General features: G+C 35.2%; 2 protein-coding genes across 3 annotated transcripts; one reads left to right on the top strand and one right to left on the bottom strand.

Moving 5' to 3' along the window:
• Positions 1-1291: 1291 nt before the first annotated feature.
• Positions 1292-5771, bottom strand: LOC117327381 (39S ribosomal protein L23, mitochondrial-like). Its single transcript, XM_033884331.1, has 5 exons — positions 5670-5771; positions 4945-5097; positions 4342-4424; positions 4002-4087; positions 1292-1545 (listed from the first exon to the last, which is right to left on the bottom strand). The coding sequence occupies exons 1-5, from the start codon at positions 5741-5743 to the stop codon at positions 1396-1398; spliced, it is 546 nt and encodes a 181-aa protein (XP_033740222.1). The 5' UTR covers positions 5744-5771; the 3' UTR covers positions 1292-1395.
• A 1306-nt stretch (positions 5772-7077) lies between these two features.
• LOC117327380 lies at positions 7078-15347 on the top strand. Of its 2 annotated transcripts, none has more exons than XM_033884330.1 (7): positions 7078-7293; positions 8563-9583; positions 10624-11130; positions 11571-11786; positions 12177-12247; positions 12901-13161; positions 13400-15347. In XM_033884330.1, exons 2-7 carry the CDS (start codon positions 8590-8592, stop codon positions 13436-13438), a joined length of 2088 nt encoding a protein of 695 aa, XP_033740221.1. In that variant the 5' UTR covers positions 7078-7293; positions 8563-8589; the 3' UTR covers positions 13439-15347. The 2 variants fall into 2 exon arrangements, with proteins under 2 accessions (XP_033740221.1, XP_033740220.1); XM_033884329.1 differs by having other exon boundaries at positions 7130-7657.
• The last annotated feature ends 1012 nt before the right edge of the window (positions 15348-16359 follow it).

Raw genomic sequence — 16359 nt, 5'->3', positions numbered from 1 at the left:
TGCATAAATGGTGACTCTGACCCCTGAGGGGCCAAAGGGGCGGGGCCCAATATGGGAAATGGAGGTAATTCATTTAAATCGCTACTAGTTATTAAGTTATGAATGGATTTAAACCCAATTTGGTCAGAAACTTCCTTGGGGGAAGGGGAACAGATTTTGCATAAATGGTGACTCTGACCCCCGAGGGGCCAAAGGGGCGGGGCCCAATAAGGGAAATAGAGGTAATTCCTTTGAATCGCTACTAGTCATAAAGTTATGAATGGATTTGAACCAAATTTAGTCAGAAATGTCCTTGGGGGAAGGGGGACAGATTTTGCATAAATGGTGACTCTGACCCTCGAGGGGCCAAAGGAGCGGGGCCTAATAGGGGAAATAGAGGTAATTCCTTTAAATCGCTACTAGTCATAAAGTTATGAATGGATTTGAACCCAATTTGGTCAGAAACATCCTTGGGGGAAGGGGAACAGATTTTGGATAAATGGTGGCTCTGACCCCCGAGGGGCCAAAGGAGCGGGGCCTAATATGGGAAATAGAGGTAATTCCTTTAAATTGCTACTAGTCATAAAGTGATGAATGCATGCATGTTCTAAAAACAATTCTTGAGGTCTTTGAGACCTAAGAGAGTCTGGACTTCATTAATCTTTAAAGCAGTTCGGATTCCCACACTATAACCATATATAGCATTGTTAGAGATTTACAAATAAAACAAATTGAATATGAACATTATTTTGACATTTGGTCTAATCCAACCAGGTGAGCGATACAGGCCCCATGGGCCTCTTGTTAAAGACTCTGGTATGTCTCGGCCAGGGGACAGAACCCAAAGCCTTCCTCACAGGGGTGAACGCTCAACTAAAGGCCAAAAGTGAGGCAGTGTCAAGGGAGACATTAGGAAAAATAAGTTATTAAGAAAGAAGAGAAAAGATAAGATCCCAAATTTAGTCGCCTCTTATGATCATGCAATGGGGGCAGCAGGTACAATTCTTACGCCCTACCTGCAGGGTGTAAATTCAGATGGTTAACATTGATTGTCACAACTAGTAATCACAACTGCCTGCACATAGTTATATGATTCATTCCTTGATATCAAAGTTATTAATTAAGGACCCCTGTGGCCATGAAGGTAAGTCAAGGTCATTTTCTTCAATGACACATTCCAAATAACATTATCTTTATTTGGCCTTGTCTTTGGACTTCAGCACAATTTTTTTTTTTTTTTTTTTTTTGGGGGGGGGGGGGATTACTTTCAGTCCTAAACATGTACCAGTATAATTTAAGAATAAAAAACAAATTAAACAAAAGCCTTTTATTCATAATTAATACATTGTTACAGAAGACCACTCTTCACCTATACATTCACTTAATCATTGTCACTAATTTAAACACACATTCTGATTAACCAAACCAGGGTGGTATACTTGGTCGTTCCCAGTTCTTTGCAAGATTAAGTTTCTTTTCAAGGTCTCCCATTTTAAATGAATCCTCTTCTGTGGATGATTTGTCCTCTTTAACCAGGTTAGGAAATGTAAACTTATGTTCACCTCCCTAAAAACAAAATTGAATTCTTGGTATATAGACACACTAAATATAATTTTACATCACAATAAAACCTGCCTTTATACCGATATCTTTATTTTGGTTCATAAAAATATGTTTGAGCAAACAAAAGTCAGAAATTTGAAATAGGTTTAAAAACTACCCACAGTCCCTGAAGTCCACAACAGCTGAAGCAAAATTATTATTAGTACAAACATAACATTTGTCAATTGCAATACTAGTCACACATATTATTTTACTGGGTAAGATCTTCGATTTGTTTTCACAGATATTCAGATTCCTCAAAGGTAAAATTTCGTAAAACTACCCATTGTCGGATATAAAAGTTGTTATCTGATCATGAATAACCTTAATATGCAATTATATGCATTTTATATACCGTATTTGACCTAATAAGGGCGCCCCTACCTTTTTTCAAGGAAATAAATCTTTGACTGAGTGACAAAATGGTGTTTAAAAGTAATAATCCATGTGAAAAGTTTCGCTACTTTATGTGTTCAATTTTCTTCAGCAAATTAAGTAACTGGAACAAGTTTTCGCCACATTTTGTCTATTCCTACAGATGACATGTCAGTGCAAAGAGCACCCGAAACTAAACACACATGTATACAAATAACAACTTAGTACTTACCATCTTTATTTGAAGATAAAGTAAAAGACTTCATTCTTGTTGATAAATAACTTTTGTTCAGAACAGAAAGCTAGTAAAAGACATTGTAAATCAATTATTAGGTCAAAGAAGACCATGTCTGATATGATCTGGGAAATCACCTGTGTCTATAAATAGAACACAAAAAGAGTTCCATTTGAACATAAATGGTGGAACACACATTCTCTGGTCTAAAGATCAGCTGGCATGGTTTACAAGTTTACAGGAATATTCAAGTGATGTTTAAGCTTATTATATGATAATGAATAGCTATCTTCATCTGGAATATTTTTATGACTGAATATTTTACCGTTTCCAGTTTCCACAGCCTTGGGTATTCTACAATAAGGTATAGTCTGTTTCATAAAACTTCAGAATAACTAATCTTAATAAGGGCGCCCCCACTGTCAATTGCCCACGCCCTGTGACCTTATTAGGTCAAATACGGTACTTATATCAGACATGTATATTTTAATCTGTATACAACACACAAAATATGCATGTATATATACAGTGGAACTTCGTTAACTCGAACTCGGATAACTTGAATACTCCGCTTAACTCGAAGTACCTCGCCGGTCCCGGCCGAATTCTCTCTTTATCTTAGTAAAAAAAACTCGGATAATTCGAATTCGGATAACTCGAAAAACTCGGATAATACGAAGTAAAAATTTGGTCCCAACAATAAAAATCCTACTTGAAATGTTCGAATAAGTCGAAGTATAATTTTCGTCGATCGGTGGCAAACGCCGACATTTTTTAAGAGCTAAATTCCGTTTGTAATACTGAACATATCGGCGCTACTAACCTACATGCTATTATAATTGTTTCATAAATTCATAAAAGAAATTGTCGGTTGAATCTTATAACAACAAGTCTTGGTGATAAAAAGTACTGCTTTACTTACATCAGGTAATTTCCCAAGGCGGTCGCCGATATCAGTACACACGATGGACAACAACTCATCTACCCGTTCGCTCAAGCGGAACTAATCTCTGACACACCGGTAGATCTACCCGGCTGATGTTTTTACAGGTGTAGAAATGACACAGTCACCGGCGCCTATTAAATCTCTAAACTGCTGAAACAATAGCGTAATTACTGCCGAGGTGTTCAGAGTACAACTGTAACGGTCAGTGCTGTCTATTAAATCGGATAAAACGCCAACTCAGTTACAGTAACATTTTATACGCACATGCGCAGCCCAACTTCCGGTGCTAATACACATGGAAATGGCGTGGTTATCAATAAAAAGTAAGTAGGCCGATCAAACAGTATTTTATATATGTCCAATAAAAGTTAATGGTTCTGTTACGTTTTGTATGCAATCTGTGTTAAACTTAAACGGTTATTTGTTTTGACATTAATAACTTGTTATTTTGTCGAATTCCGTTTTATCGTTTACCTTTTGCAAACATGACTTGCACATCAGATCGTTATTGAAGTGACTAAGTGAAAGAAACTTTATCGTGACTGTATATCGGCAAAACTACACCAAATTACAAGTGACATAACGAAACATTACATATATATTTACATGTATTGACCAGTCTTCACACTAAACTGATGAGCGACAGAGCGAAGTTATAATGATTATATAATGTTGACAAATATTGACCAAACTTTAAACCAAAAACGATAACTCGCTTAATTCGAACACTCGGATAACTCGAAGTTTTTTCGTGGTCCCGTCGACTTCGAGTTAACGAAGTTCCACTGTAGTTACATAGTTCAAAAAAACCATAACAATACACAGAAACAATGCTGTATACATGTTAAACTCAGAAAATCTTACCAGCTGAACACAGGCTACTTTAACAGGAGGTATCTTTCCTTTGTCAACTGATTTCATACTCAAGGATTTTTCCTCAAATGTGTATCCTGAAAAGAGACATAAGAAGATGTGTATAATTTCTTTATAAAAAATAGCTTTTAACACATTTCTAAAATATATTCTATTCATATCAATTTATTACTTAAGAGCTTATAAAAGTAGGTCACGCTTATCAAAGTAGGTCAAAATCATTTGTTAATCAATCACTAGCTATATTTGCAGACCACTGACATGTGACACAGACTAAATTCAATATATATGCATATGATTTTTTTAATCATCAACACATTAAGTGACTTACCTTTTTTGCGATAGCTTCTTACTTTTAATACATCTACATTATAAATTTTTTCCAGGTATTGTTTAACATCTAATACGCTCATTCTGAAAGTGAAATAAAACAATGATATGTGTGGTATTGAACGTTTTTCAATATACTTGTACATCAGAAGACAAATTTAATAAAGTGACAAGTACTGTTAATATGGAAATTTACTCAAGGGAGAAATTTACGCTAATAATGTGGAGTCCTTTTGGTCACGAAAATTTCCCTCACACATATTATTTTGATATCAATTTGTGTAATCTTGAACTACAAACGAAGGTGGATCATTCACAAAAATTACCCCCACAGGTACAGTATAGTACTAGTTAACCCCTGAAAAAACAGCCACGTTTATAGTATAATACTTTAACCCCAGAAGCTGAAATGTGATATCAAATATCAAAACTGAAGTAAGGATACTATAACTGTGTGGTCCAAACACTACTTTTTCTAGAATATATTATAGAGATATGCCATGTATGCAATGGTCTTAATGTATACGTACTTTATATTGTGCTATATTTTCCCATTGTATTAAATGGCAATTTCACTTCAATTATGTAATTTGGTAAAACTCACTGAGGATGTATCTCAAAATGAACTCTGTCATTTGGTAGTTCAAATGTTCTATCTTGGATCAATTTCATCCAGAACTGACATAGAAACACTCGGTTTTGTGGTCCTCCTTCAACGTATAGAGGATACTTAGGTATGGCTCGCTTCCAGAGAGGCCTGAAATAGAACAAGTCTGAATCAATATCAATGATGACGGAAATAACAATAAAACATTTGAAATCCCTTACTTTTTGATTTGAATGATTTTATACTCTGCATAGACATATGGATGTAAATGACATTATTCTTATGATATAAAGATAGTTTTGTCAAAAACAGCATGATTTTTTTTAATTATCTTTTCAGAACAGGCCATGTTATGGATTGATAAGGAGTATCATAACAGGGAGTTACTTCCCCTATATCGTTCGAATGATACAACTGAACGATACGGTAGTCTTAATGCGTAATCGTTTCTAACCAAATATAATACAGAGAGAGAATCACCATTACAATGAGTAAGCATAGAGCTAGACTTTGGACTTGGCTCAACTTAGACTTTATTTTTATCAGTGACATTTGACATTTCACCTTCCACTGTCCCTGGTGATGTAAAGGTTTGCCGCAATGTTTTACATATCTAATGACAGTAATGTATCGTTAAGCATATCAACCAAATATAATTATGTGGTATTTAGCAATTCGAATTAACACATTGATGAATGAACACTTAGAAGCAGATAACTTACAACCGCATCGGTACCCTTCTGGCAGCCATGCTTGTTAACGGAACTCTTCTGTGTTGAAGGTTAGGAACATGCATGGGTGTACTTGGCTGGAAATAGTCAATGTTCTCATTAGGCTATATTAAAACAAGACATATCTTTAAAAAAGATAAACGGAATAGTTTTAATGCTGGAGGTTATAATGTATAACTGCTGGTGAAATAAATTAACGAACTTATTAATAAATGCACAGTTTCAGCACGGATAACAAAATTATATCAGTTTGAATCATTTTTGGTGATAATAAGACTGCATTTGAATCAGGTTATGATTTTATTAATGTGTCATTTGAATAGATACATACACTTATTCAGCTTGCATTCAATCTTAATTTTGTTTCGTCTTTAATTACATATCTGCATTTTGCATTTACCGCTTCATTGACCAATCACATACTTCATCTTGACCAGTAAAAAAATATCAATTAACAAAACTAATTTGTAACACACGTGTATTTCGCACGACATAAACTTTATAAAAGTATGATTTCATTCGTTAATGATAGTTAAAGGGTTTTTTAACCGCGGAACTACATTAAAACCAATATTTTAGATAGAGCCATGCCTATCGATAAGACACGGGGACTTAATATGTGGCTTACGATGAATGAAAATAGATTATGAGGATATTTTTGATGAAATGAACTTCTTCAAATGACGGAGTTCACAAGGATAAGTTACATAAGCTATTATTTAATCTTCAAAAGCATGAACACAGAAAATTTTAAGTTTTTAATGTTTTTGCAATGTTACTAGCTAAAGATCTAATTAAAGAACTTTGATATGGTTTCACTGAAATGAAATATCCGGGTTTTAGTAAAATCTCATATCTAAGTGAGCAAATAATATATTTCGTTTTTGTTTCCATTAGAATACTAATTACAATGTTAAAATGATAGCAAAGAGTAACTCTCTTAAATGTCACAAATCAGATTCAGTAATTTTGAAGGTCCTCGGGAGGAGCGGATCTTAAATGTCTTTTAGGCAATATTTCTCCAGACACCACAATCATTGTGTGCGCACCATTAAAGGCTTCAAAATTGGGGAGGCCAGAAACATATTATATGGATATAGAAAAAATATATTTTTCAATTAAGATTTAGATATTTTTGTAAAGAAACAAAGAAAAAGTGATGGTATGCGCGTATATGTGAAAATAATATATTATTTCAAGTAAATAACTTTACCTTTCACATTAATGACCGAATATTGACTGTTCATAAGCTAAAGCATTCAGCGAACTAAAGCTACGCGTCACGACAATATAAAGTTAGTACATTTTCCACTCTAATAAAAACAAAATGAGTTCTTAGCTATGTTATTCGTGTATACATACGTGTATACGAATAATTGTCAAACTAATATCTTGAAGGCGGTGAACGGTGAACAAAATACGCCTTTCTACAGGTGAGCGAACGATTATGTTACATGACGACACAGGTAACTACCAGGAAGTGCTATATGACGAAGGGATATAGTTTATATAAATAAGGAATGTACACACACCAAGTCAGCTGACCAGTGCGAGGGGAAATTCCACATTGGACAACATTAATATACAAAGCAATTGTACATATACCTTTCCCCAGGTAAGATGTATTTTTATCAGTAAGGTTGTAGGTATTGGATCAGCCTTAACCACAGCTACTAAAAACCCCGGATACTAAAAATAGACATACAGTAGTTGAGTTACTCATGCCGATGTATACGTCACAGATTCGGAAATCATTGTTCATTATTATTGTTCCACCCTATGGAATACCCAGGAGTTGGAGCAGCTGACTTGTGGACTGACAATAATTTATAAAGGACCACAGATCAAAAAGCTAATCACTACTCGCACACCTGTTCTGAGGGATATACCGTCACATAGACAGCAGTGTAGTGTTAACACGTACTTGGATTTCTGATACACTTCTAGAAGGAAAACACTTATATTCAAGACCTGTTCATGTAAGTTAAATACATTTTCAAAATATTTACACCAGAAAAGAAAAACATTGCAGCTCTTGGGATACTTATTGAAAGGAGAACCAATCGAAGTTTGATACTAATTATATGAGGTTAATGATGATTAGCCTAGATTGTAGAAATTCAAAGTGAATGCTACACGTGCTATGCTGTATAGATGTATACTGTTGGACTTTTTATACTTATATACTTATCGCTTTTAAGTCATTTTTTTATTATTGTTTTACTTATCATTGATAAGTTTAATAACGACCGATGACAAATATATGCACAATAATGTACATGTAAATGTATGTATATGCCATTATTATTCTGGCTATTACATGCAGTTGTGATCAGCTGATTGCATGGAAAGCTAGCTATGTTTACTGGCCTAGGTAAGACTATTACACGTTTGATATACTTAGTATATATATATAGGGTATAGCAGTCTGAAGAGCACATATCAAGGTCCTATCAATAATGTCTTATATCATTGTGTGGTCTATATCATTATGCTTCACGAACAGTGTACAGCAGCATGTATGTTTACATAAAGGCGCGCTTTTCATCGTCAAAATTTTTCAGTAATTACATATGTGTACAGTACTGTATGATAAAAATGAAACTGTTTTAAAAATTGATTAATTCACGGTAATAACCTATGAAACGTTATATAAGAGGGTTTTGAAGATTTAGATATAACATTTATAGCTACATGTGTGCATGCAGTACATGTTACAAAATATAACAATGGACTTTTGTGTATTACTCCGTGACATCACATGAGTCTTGACCCCAATAAGTTATAACGACATAAGCTCTTCGGGAGGACACTTGTGTACCACGCACTGATGTATTATGTATCATAACTGTCGAAATATAAGCTAATATACATTTGTTTACAGATAGAGTTTACTACAAAGACAGGCACCATGCCAGCCTCCGGGATAAAGAGAACTGAGAGGAGACAGACGATTCCACTAAGGAAAAGCGACACGGAACACCTGTTTGATTACTTTATGTATAAACAAATACTAAAGACTCTCCCGTCTGAACGTGACGTTACAACGGGAGTTCAGCACGTGATGGAAAGCACCACCACCACCACCACCACTGACAACAACAAAAATACATTGCCGGTTGAGGAACAGCAGCCGTTTAAACGAACCAACAGTTATCGTAAGGCAACTAACAGATTAACTGTTTATGATAATACCGAAGTCATGGTCCATTCGCCATTTAAAATAACAGAAGACAAAGTTTTCAAAAAAGAGGATTATAATTACAGGAAGTACAAAACATTGCCCCCAGAGTCGGATACTTTGAGGAGAGCAAGTCAAAGGAAGAGGAAATCTTCCGAAGCACAGATGAACAAAAATAATAACAATAACAACAACAAAACTAAAAATCATAATGAAAAATCACCACACAGCTTTCAGCGTTCTGGGAGTATAGCGTCAAATGATTCTGATAGTGAGGATGATGTGAGTATCAATACAATTGACAGGAAAAAGAAGAGCGCTTTTCAGCGAGCGAAGGAACGAATTTTTCAAACATTTTCTAAACAAAAGAAAAATGACGAAGAAAAGAAAAAGAATAAACCAAAGGTAAAAAAATCTGCTAAAAAGAAGACTAAAAGGAACCATGGTAAGGATGATAAGAAATCTAGTGAAGCCGGCGTTGTTGTCATGGACGAACATGGTCATTGCACGTCACATGTGACCCAGAGTCGTTATGGAGATGTTCTGGTCCGTCGGGAAGAGTCAATGGATGTCAAGGATTGTGTGACCCCTTCTAGTCCTGGTGTCCACTCGGAATCACGTACCATGGTAACCGACACTCGAGACCTTTCTACCAAGTCTAAACCGGCGCCAATTTCAAAATTCCAGTCATTAAGAAGAAGCATACGTCGGAAGTTTTCAGACGGTGAGTGTTTTGTTTTTGTTTGTTGTTTGAAATTATTCTTAACGTTTTGGTTCGCATCTATGAACTGGTGCCAGCTTCGTCGAAGTATATGATGTTTTTTTATCAAAATGAAAAAAATGCTACCTTCAGTTGTATGGCTTATTGCTTTAAATGATTTAAGAAAAAAACTGTTTATTGATAAAACGGAGCGCCCCCCTAATCCAGCCATCTCTAACTTAATGGCGACTTATTATGCTATATCAATTACTTGAGTAAGATGTAAAAAATGTCTGCAGCAATTTGTGAAGGTCATGCTTTTCAATGTATGGACATGCGATTGCATTCTTTGGTTTGATTTAGTCATCACCTAGACATTATCATATATTGAATCAGTTTAGAGTAGAAATGGAATGCTAGGCTTTGACAGCCAGCGGATGCTAGTATTTTGTACTAGGATATATTTGTGTCCACGGATTGATCAATACGAACCAATTACACAAGTTACTCAACCAGAACCGTAGCAGATGTCATGACTCACTAGTTTGCATTTGATTTTCCAAGATTACCGACACCCTAATACACATGATATGGATCGATGTATAACACACGGTATTAAAACACAATTTAATGTAAAGGGGTCTTCTCCCGTGTTCTACATGTATAACGCACCTACAGAAACTAATGGTAAGGTGGTCATAGAAAAGTGTTAAATCTGATGAGCGTATTGTTTGTTATGAACTTAACAATTGTATTGAATTATATAAACCCACAGTCACATGTCACAAAATAGCATGCACTACATGTCCCGCTGAAGAAATCATTCTATTAAGAATTTCCCCCAAAATCTGTAAATAGCACGGAGTTGCATGCAATCCTTAAAAAAAGAGGACAAAATTATTATGAAAACAACCACAATATGTATATAACTGTTTGCTTTTACATATAACACATACTAGTACATATTATTCCCAAAATTCTATTACTCTTTTCTTCAATTACTCAGTACAATTATTAGTAACTTGTTCTTTTGTATAAGTGCTTATCGTTTTCTTGTCAAACAGCATCCAAGTCACCGAAAGAGGAAAACCGATCCGGCCCTAGTCTTATGAAAATGTCCAATTCGGGTTCAGATCAGGGAACAAGACAAATGTCGTTATCATCTCCCTCCAATCCTTGTCCGATGGGTCAGTTTCGACAGCCGGCCAATACCGTGACCAAGGTATTTGAAGCCATCATTTCCCAAGACGCTGACCAAGATGTTCCATGTGGACGTCGAACCCGATCAGCCGCGAGAGGCGGTGCTCATGCTCAAGGCGACAGATCCAGACTTCAACTGAAGGGACTGGTCCCGTGCCATACCATTTCTCGTTCATTGCCCAGTTCTGGGAATTTCGAAGCAGATGTTGAAACAGATACACATACCAAATATGTGAAGAGCCCGGATGGATATATGGATGTTGTGACGGATACTTATGAGAGTGTGCGTATATGTCCAATGGATGTTGACGATGTAGAACCGGACTGTCCAAATGATAATGTTGATGGGTTTGAACCTGTAGCTAAAAAGGGTAAGTTTTTATTAAGTTATATGTAAACGATAGCATTTGATTAATTTTGCGGTTAAAAGAGAAATAGCCTTATGGTTGACATCAGTCTTACGGTTTAAAACAGCCTTCTTTCTGGAAATGTTTAACCCCATGTCGATTTTCCTGACTTTCTTTGTCACGTTTTGCCCCTTGGATCACTGACCGCTGTATGAAGCTGTTTTATTGTAAACATTTGGCATACTGTGTCTGTTATTCGCTTGTATGTGTTTTCTGCAATTCTTACAATTTTTCTCTAAAACTATGAAGTAGAGCCCAACAATGGAGACAGAAATGTACATATTGAACATGTCTTTCATCTCAGTTAGCCAAAATGCACGAATTGAGAATTCGTTTGAAACCATTTGTATTAAACATACATGTAATTCAAGCGTTTCCAATATATATTTTTTAAATCGATACAGGACGTGGAAGCAGTCGTCGGAAACGTTTGTTAGAAAGCGATAACTCACTCCCGTTTGATGAACTGACACAAGAGGAAAAGAACAAACGTATCGAAAGTGTCGCCAACCGTCTGGCGGTCATTGCTGATAACTACGTCACAAGGGCGGAGAGCAGTCAATCAGACAACGAGTGTCAGTCCCCTACCGATCCCTTATCGGGCAGCAGGAAACCTCCAGGTACAACTCAAAACATTTCACTCCGGCTTATTTTTATAATTCAGTTTACTAAGTTGTTTATTTAAACATATGCAAAATACTGTATAATTGGTGTTATTTCAAAGTAACATATGATATAATGCTAGGATGTCGTGTGATTCGGTACAAAAATCGCATATCCTGGATATCTTCTTCCTTGAATCATAAATAGCTCATTTACATAAGCAGATCTTTTTACTTCATCATGTAACAGGAACGCCATTGATGAAGGTATCTGGATCTTCTCTGTGTATATACTTTCCTTTGATTTTACAATCTAACTCGCTGTGGAATTTCCTACTCGTGTAAATACTAAAATTATATAAAATATTCTTACAGCGTATTTATTCAGCTTTGTTTTTTTAACATCAGATAGACTAAATTCAATCGAGAGAGACCTAATCTTTGAGTTACGGAGGGAAGGAGATCGGCTATCAGAAACAGTAAGTGTGTAAAAACTCACTTGTAAAAAATCTCAAATTGTTTTTGTAATAGCTCTGGATATCACTCTGGGTTTTTGTACGATAAAAAGTTAGTTTGACGTTATACAAGACACATTGCACCAATTAGAATATCAAATATTTGTAATGGAGGCCAGTATGAAATGTAACGAGAAAAAAAAAAGTCGGATGTATTAAAACTATATGTAAAATGACTTGTCAAATTGAATGTAGTTCACATTGCCCTATACAATATAGTGAGTGTAAGCAGATTGTAAACAGGAAGAATTGTACACAAGGCCGATATTGTAACGCTGAGCCATATGAAAGACAACATACACATCAATAATTAAATACAAAAGGTCAGAAATCACATATGGCGAGGGAAATGCGTAACATTCCGCAACATTGTCCTTTTCGTAGGTTCTGATTCTTTGTCATCTGGATTCCTCTTTGTGGTTTCTGTTAAACCCTGTAGTCCAGATGTGAGCTTTTTGTCCATCCTATATAATTATTAATGCATTTTCTATTTTTACTTTCTAAACCAGGAAATATACTTATGATATTTTATAGACTAATCGAGTTAAACATCATTCTGTAGTCTCCTGTTATTGAACCTATCTCTAATTTAACCTTCCTCTTTATTGTTCCCATAGATCAACATGCCATCCGTCATAATGCCAATAGCCATGCAGTTGGTAAAGGAAACCGACCAGTATAATCGCTTCACTAAGGTTGTGGAATCGTCACTAGGCGGTACTGTGGGCTGGCACAACGTCGCCATGTACTTCTACGTCACAAAGGCAGCAGTACATATGGCAGGCGCGGGAGGCGCGGTGGCACTTAAGCTCAAGGACATGGCTCTTCAATACTTCTCTGATAGGTTTGCAGGCTGGATTACTGACAGAGGAGGATGGGTAAGTTTTGTTGAGTATTCTAGAAGTTGGAATTGGAACAAAAACCTCACTTGAGCAGTACTAATTACCCAGAGTAGTTAATTTTGTATGCAGTTCCGACTTGTCATATTAGCACCCTTGATTAATACTTTGTAATCAGATTGTAACTTTTTAAGAAAACCAAGAAAAGATGTTACGTTCTTTAATAATTGTCTAGGTATGATTCAATGTGTTGATTGTGACACTCTTATCTTTACAGGACTCTGTTTTGGAGGAAACAGATTCAGAACTAGACTGAAAGAATCGAGGTTGATAAAGAGGACCCAAAATCTCTATCGGATAAGTGAGCCGGTTGCTGGTCGGAACCTGAAGCTTGAACCAGAGTGTTGTACCTACATGGTGCAATGAAACATAATTGGGAAGATTCAAGACCAAATCTCGCAAAGATATTCAAAAGGCGGAATATTCTCTACAATAACTGTACGGGATGTTTTCAAACATGTACGGAACAGTACGAAGTGAAGTTCATATTACAATGAACTGAATATCGATATGACGTCTTCATCGATTATCATAGTCAAATTACACATCATTCCCTGCGAACAATAGGAAATCGGGATGTGTTCTAGTGTATTAAGACATATACGAACGATCCTTTTTTCTGAAACGTTAAGAAACAATGGTTCCTGATTGGTCAATACTTCACTAGTGTACATTCGACTAATCAGAACAAATGTTCTAGTCATGTTCAACCAAACACAGATACAGAGAAAAGGAAGATTTTTACAGAGTAAAAAAGAGCGATTCGTGGACACCGTCAACCCAATGTGAATTATTAACCAAAGTGCCATCGTTCTAAATGTAACTCATTTCTTGGGTAAAAAGAATGCAGACATATTTTGCTTTTGTAGATGTGATATTCTTTCATACAAAAAATCAGAACGTATTTTCGTTCTAATACTGACCAGATGTCTGATGCCTACATGACATTTTGAAGATGTTAAATCGTATTTGAGTTCTGGTACGCATTCCGTATATTTTGTTATCTTTGATACGTTTATGTGTTCATGCATCTATGCAAGAGCTTCGCGATGAACATAAAAGAGCGAAGTTGTCTTATTCGCAATGTCGCATTTAAAATGTTTTAGATATTCTTTAAAAATATACCGTGGTGTGAGCATATGTTGTGTTTGATCTCAAACTAAGAAAATGCAGAATTAGATGTGATCTATTCTGTATTTCTTTGTACATTTAAATGCAAGTTGTCATTTTATGTTGTAAACATTTTAACCATGTTAGTGATACATACATTATCTAGAAACACCCGAATACTATGAAAGCGAGGCCGCTTGAGTATTCAACAAAAATATCTACTACTATTTCTTTGGGAATTCATTGGTGACTTCATTTTTCAAAGTAACTCAGGGTATAGGCCTGCTGTTTATGTGTCTACTACCTTGATAGCTGAAATGTAGACCGAGGGCAAATGATTTCTTGCTGAAGAAATGAGGTCTCGTGTTTTGACACTGAGTGGCTTGTGTGCAATATCATTCTTCTTATGCTATTTATAGCAAATCTCTTATTATAATTTAATATTCCATTGTTGAAATGATAAACAAATTCCATTCTTATATTTTTACTTTAAGTTAATAATTATTTTATGTTTATTGACCTGGATAGTTTATTTTGTTTTGGACTTTTGTTCCAATGAAATTTCTGAGTCATTTATATCTTGTTGTCTCTTTTTTGTGTTATGTGATTAATATCGCTACTACTGTTAACTGATCCGCAATGTCATTTGATACGTGAGCTTTTACCCGTCCGGTGGAGTATAACATAAACAGGTATGATATCATACTGATGCGATACCTGTATACGGGGTAGATAACATGTCAGATCTCTGATAAAATATGCGCAAATATTTGCCTATGTTATCACGTATTGCGTGTTTTGTCTATAATTGGAAATAGGATTTCCATTTCGTCATTTGTCTAATCAATCTGTTGATGATGTCACAAAAGTGATTTGCTATTCTTTAAGTGTTGTGATCCACTTTTTATGTATTGCTTTATATGTTATTTAAACCACAAATTAATCAAATCCGAATTCCATTTCTATTTTTACTATCTTGATTTATTCTATATGTTTTGTCTACAACCTTCAAAAGGTTCCGTTTATAAACTTTGAAAATAAAATCTTGAAAATGAGGCAGCCATTTTGTTGTTTCTACCACAAGATCACGAACTCGAGACGACAGTGAAAATTAATTGAAACTAAGCCAAAACGTAATCAAAGGTTACTTATCGTCCAACTCATTTAACTTTAACTTTCCTCGTTTGTATTTATTCCTGAAAATAGGAAAAGATCTTTTCTCAGCAGAAATGTTTTAGAATCTATAAAATTGTGTAAAACTTGCTTAAATGCTACTGTAAACAAACTCCCTTGTCTAGTCACGTTGGTTGATTAATCGAGTTTCTTATTCTACTTCAGAATGCTGAATAGCGAGATTAGGAACAAACAGTGATAACGATAAATAAATAGATATATAAATCAATTTTCTGACATCAGTGGAGGGTACAAGACTGAAAAAGGATGGATACGCTAATACAAATGTGCATCGGGTTTAGATATCCCAATATCGTCACCGGAGAAAATAAGATTAAACATCAATTTGAAAGAAATATTCTTTCTAAAATGTACTTTCGTCACTCGTTGTTCTTAATGTTCTATTTCGTTATATTACAAGCTGCTCAAAATACCGTCATTGTCTGTTAGATATTATCCAACAGTATGTGTCTTCAAATATTGCTTTTCACATACCACTTATACCCTGAGATGAACACCATGTGTTTAAGTAATATTTTTTTGTTCTATAAATTGAATTGAAGTCAAACACCTGCATCACTGAACAAATTTATAATACATAACGATGGTCACAACTATTTCTTTAATTTGTACACTCCTCAAATTGCAAAATGAGAAAACTTCATCAACAAGAAAAGAAAAACATACTCGTAACTATCTTATATAGAAATCCAACTAAAAAGATTTAAAACCCACATCGATGACTAACGAGAGGATTGAGTTTGTAATATTTACAGAAAATGGAAATATTTTACATTCGTTTTGAAATTATAAAACTTATAAGAAGCACATTAGATGCAATAAAATGAACATGACTTGAACTGTCATCTGACAGGACATCAACCTGTAATGTTG

This window comes from Pecten maximus, chromosome 5, assembly GCF_902652985.1.
Source record: "Pecten maximus chromosome 5, xPecMax1.1, whole genome shotgun sequence".
Classification (NCBI taxonomy): Eukaryota; Metazoa; Mollusca; class Bivalvia; order Pectinida; family Pectinidae; genus Pecten; species Pecten maximus.
This window is presented reverse-complemented; position numbering and strand designations above follow the sequence as displayed.

Excerpts from the sequence above, each read along its gene's own strand:
- LOC117327381 (XM_033884331.1), bottom strand. The coding sequence starts at position 5,743 with ATGCATGTTCCTAACCTTCAACACAGAAGAGTTCCGTTAACAAGCATG. Across the intron at positions 5,098-5,669 it reads AGAAGGGTACCGATGCGGTT|GCCTCTCTGGAAGCGAGCCA; the intron begins GTAAGTTATCTG and ends GTTCTATTTCAG. Across the intron at positions 4,425-4,944 it reads CATTTTGAGATACATCCTCA|AATGAGCGTATTAGATGTTA; the intron begins GTGAGTTTTACC and ends TTTCACTTTCAG.
- LOC117327380 (XM_033884330.1), top strand. The coding sequence starts at position 8,590 with ATGCCAGCCTCCGGGATAAAGAGAACTGAGAGGAGACAGACGATTCCA. Across the intron at positions 11,787-12,176 it reads GGGCAGCAGGAAACCTCCAG|ATAGACTAAATTCAATCGAG; the intron begins GTACAACTCAAA and ends TTTTAACATCAG. Across the intron at positions 13,162-13,399 it reads TTACTGACAGAGGAGGATGG|GACTCTGTTTTGGAGGAAAC; the intron begins GTAAGTTTTGTT and ends TTATCTTTACAG.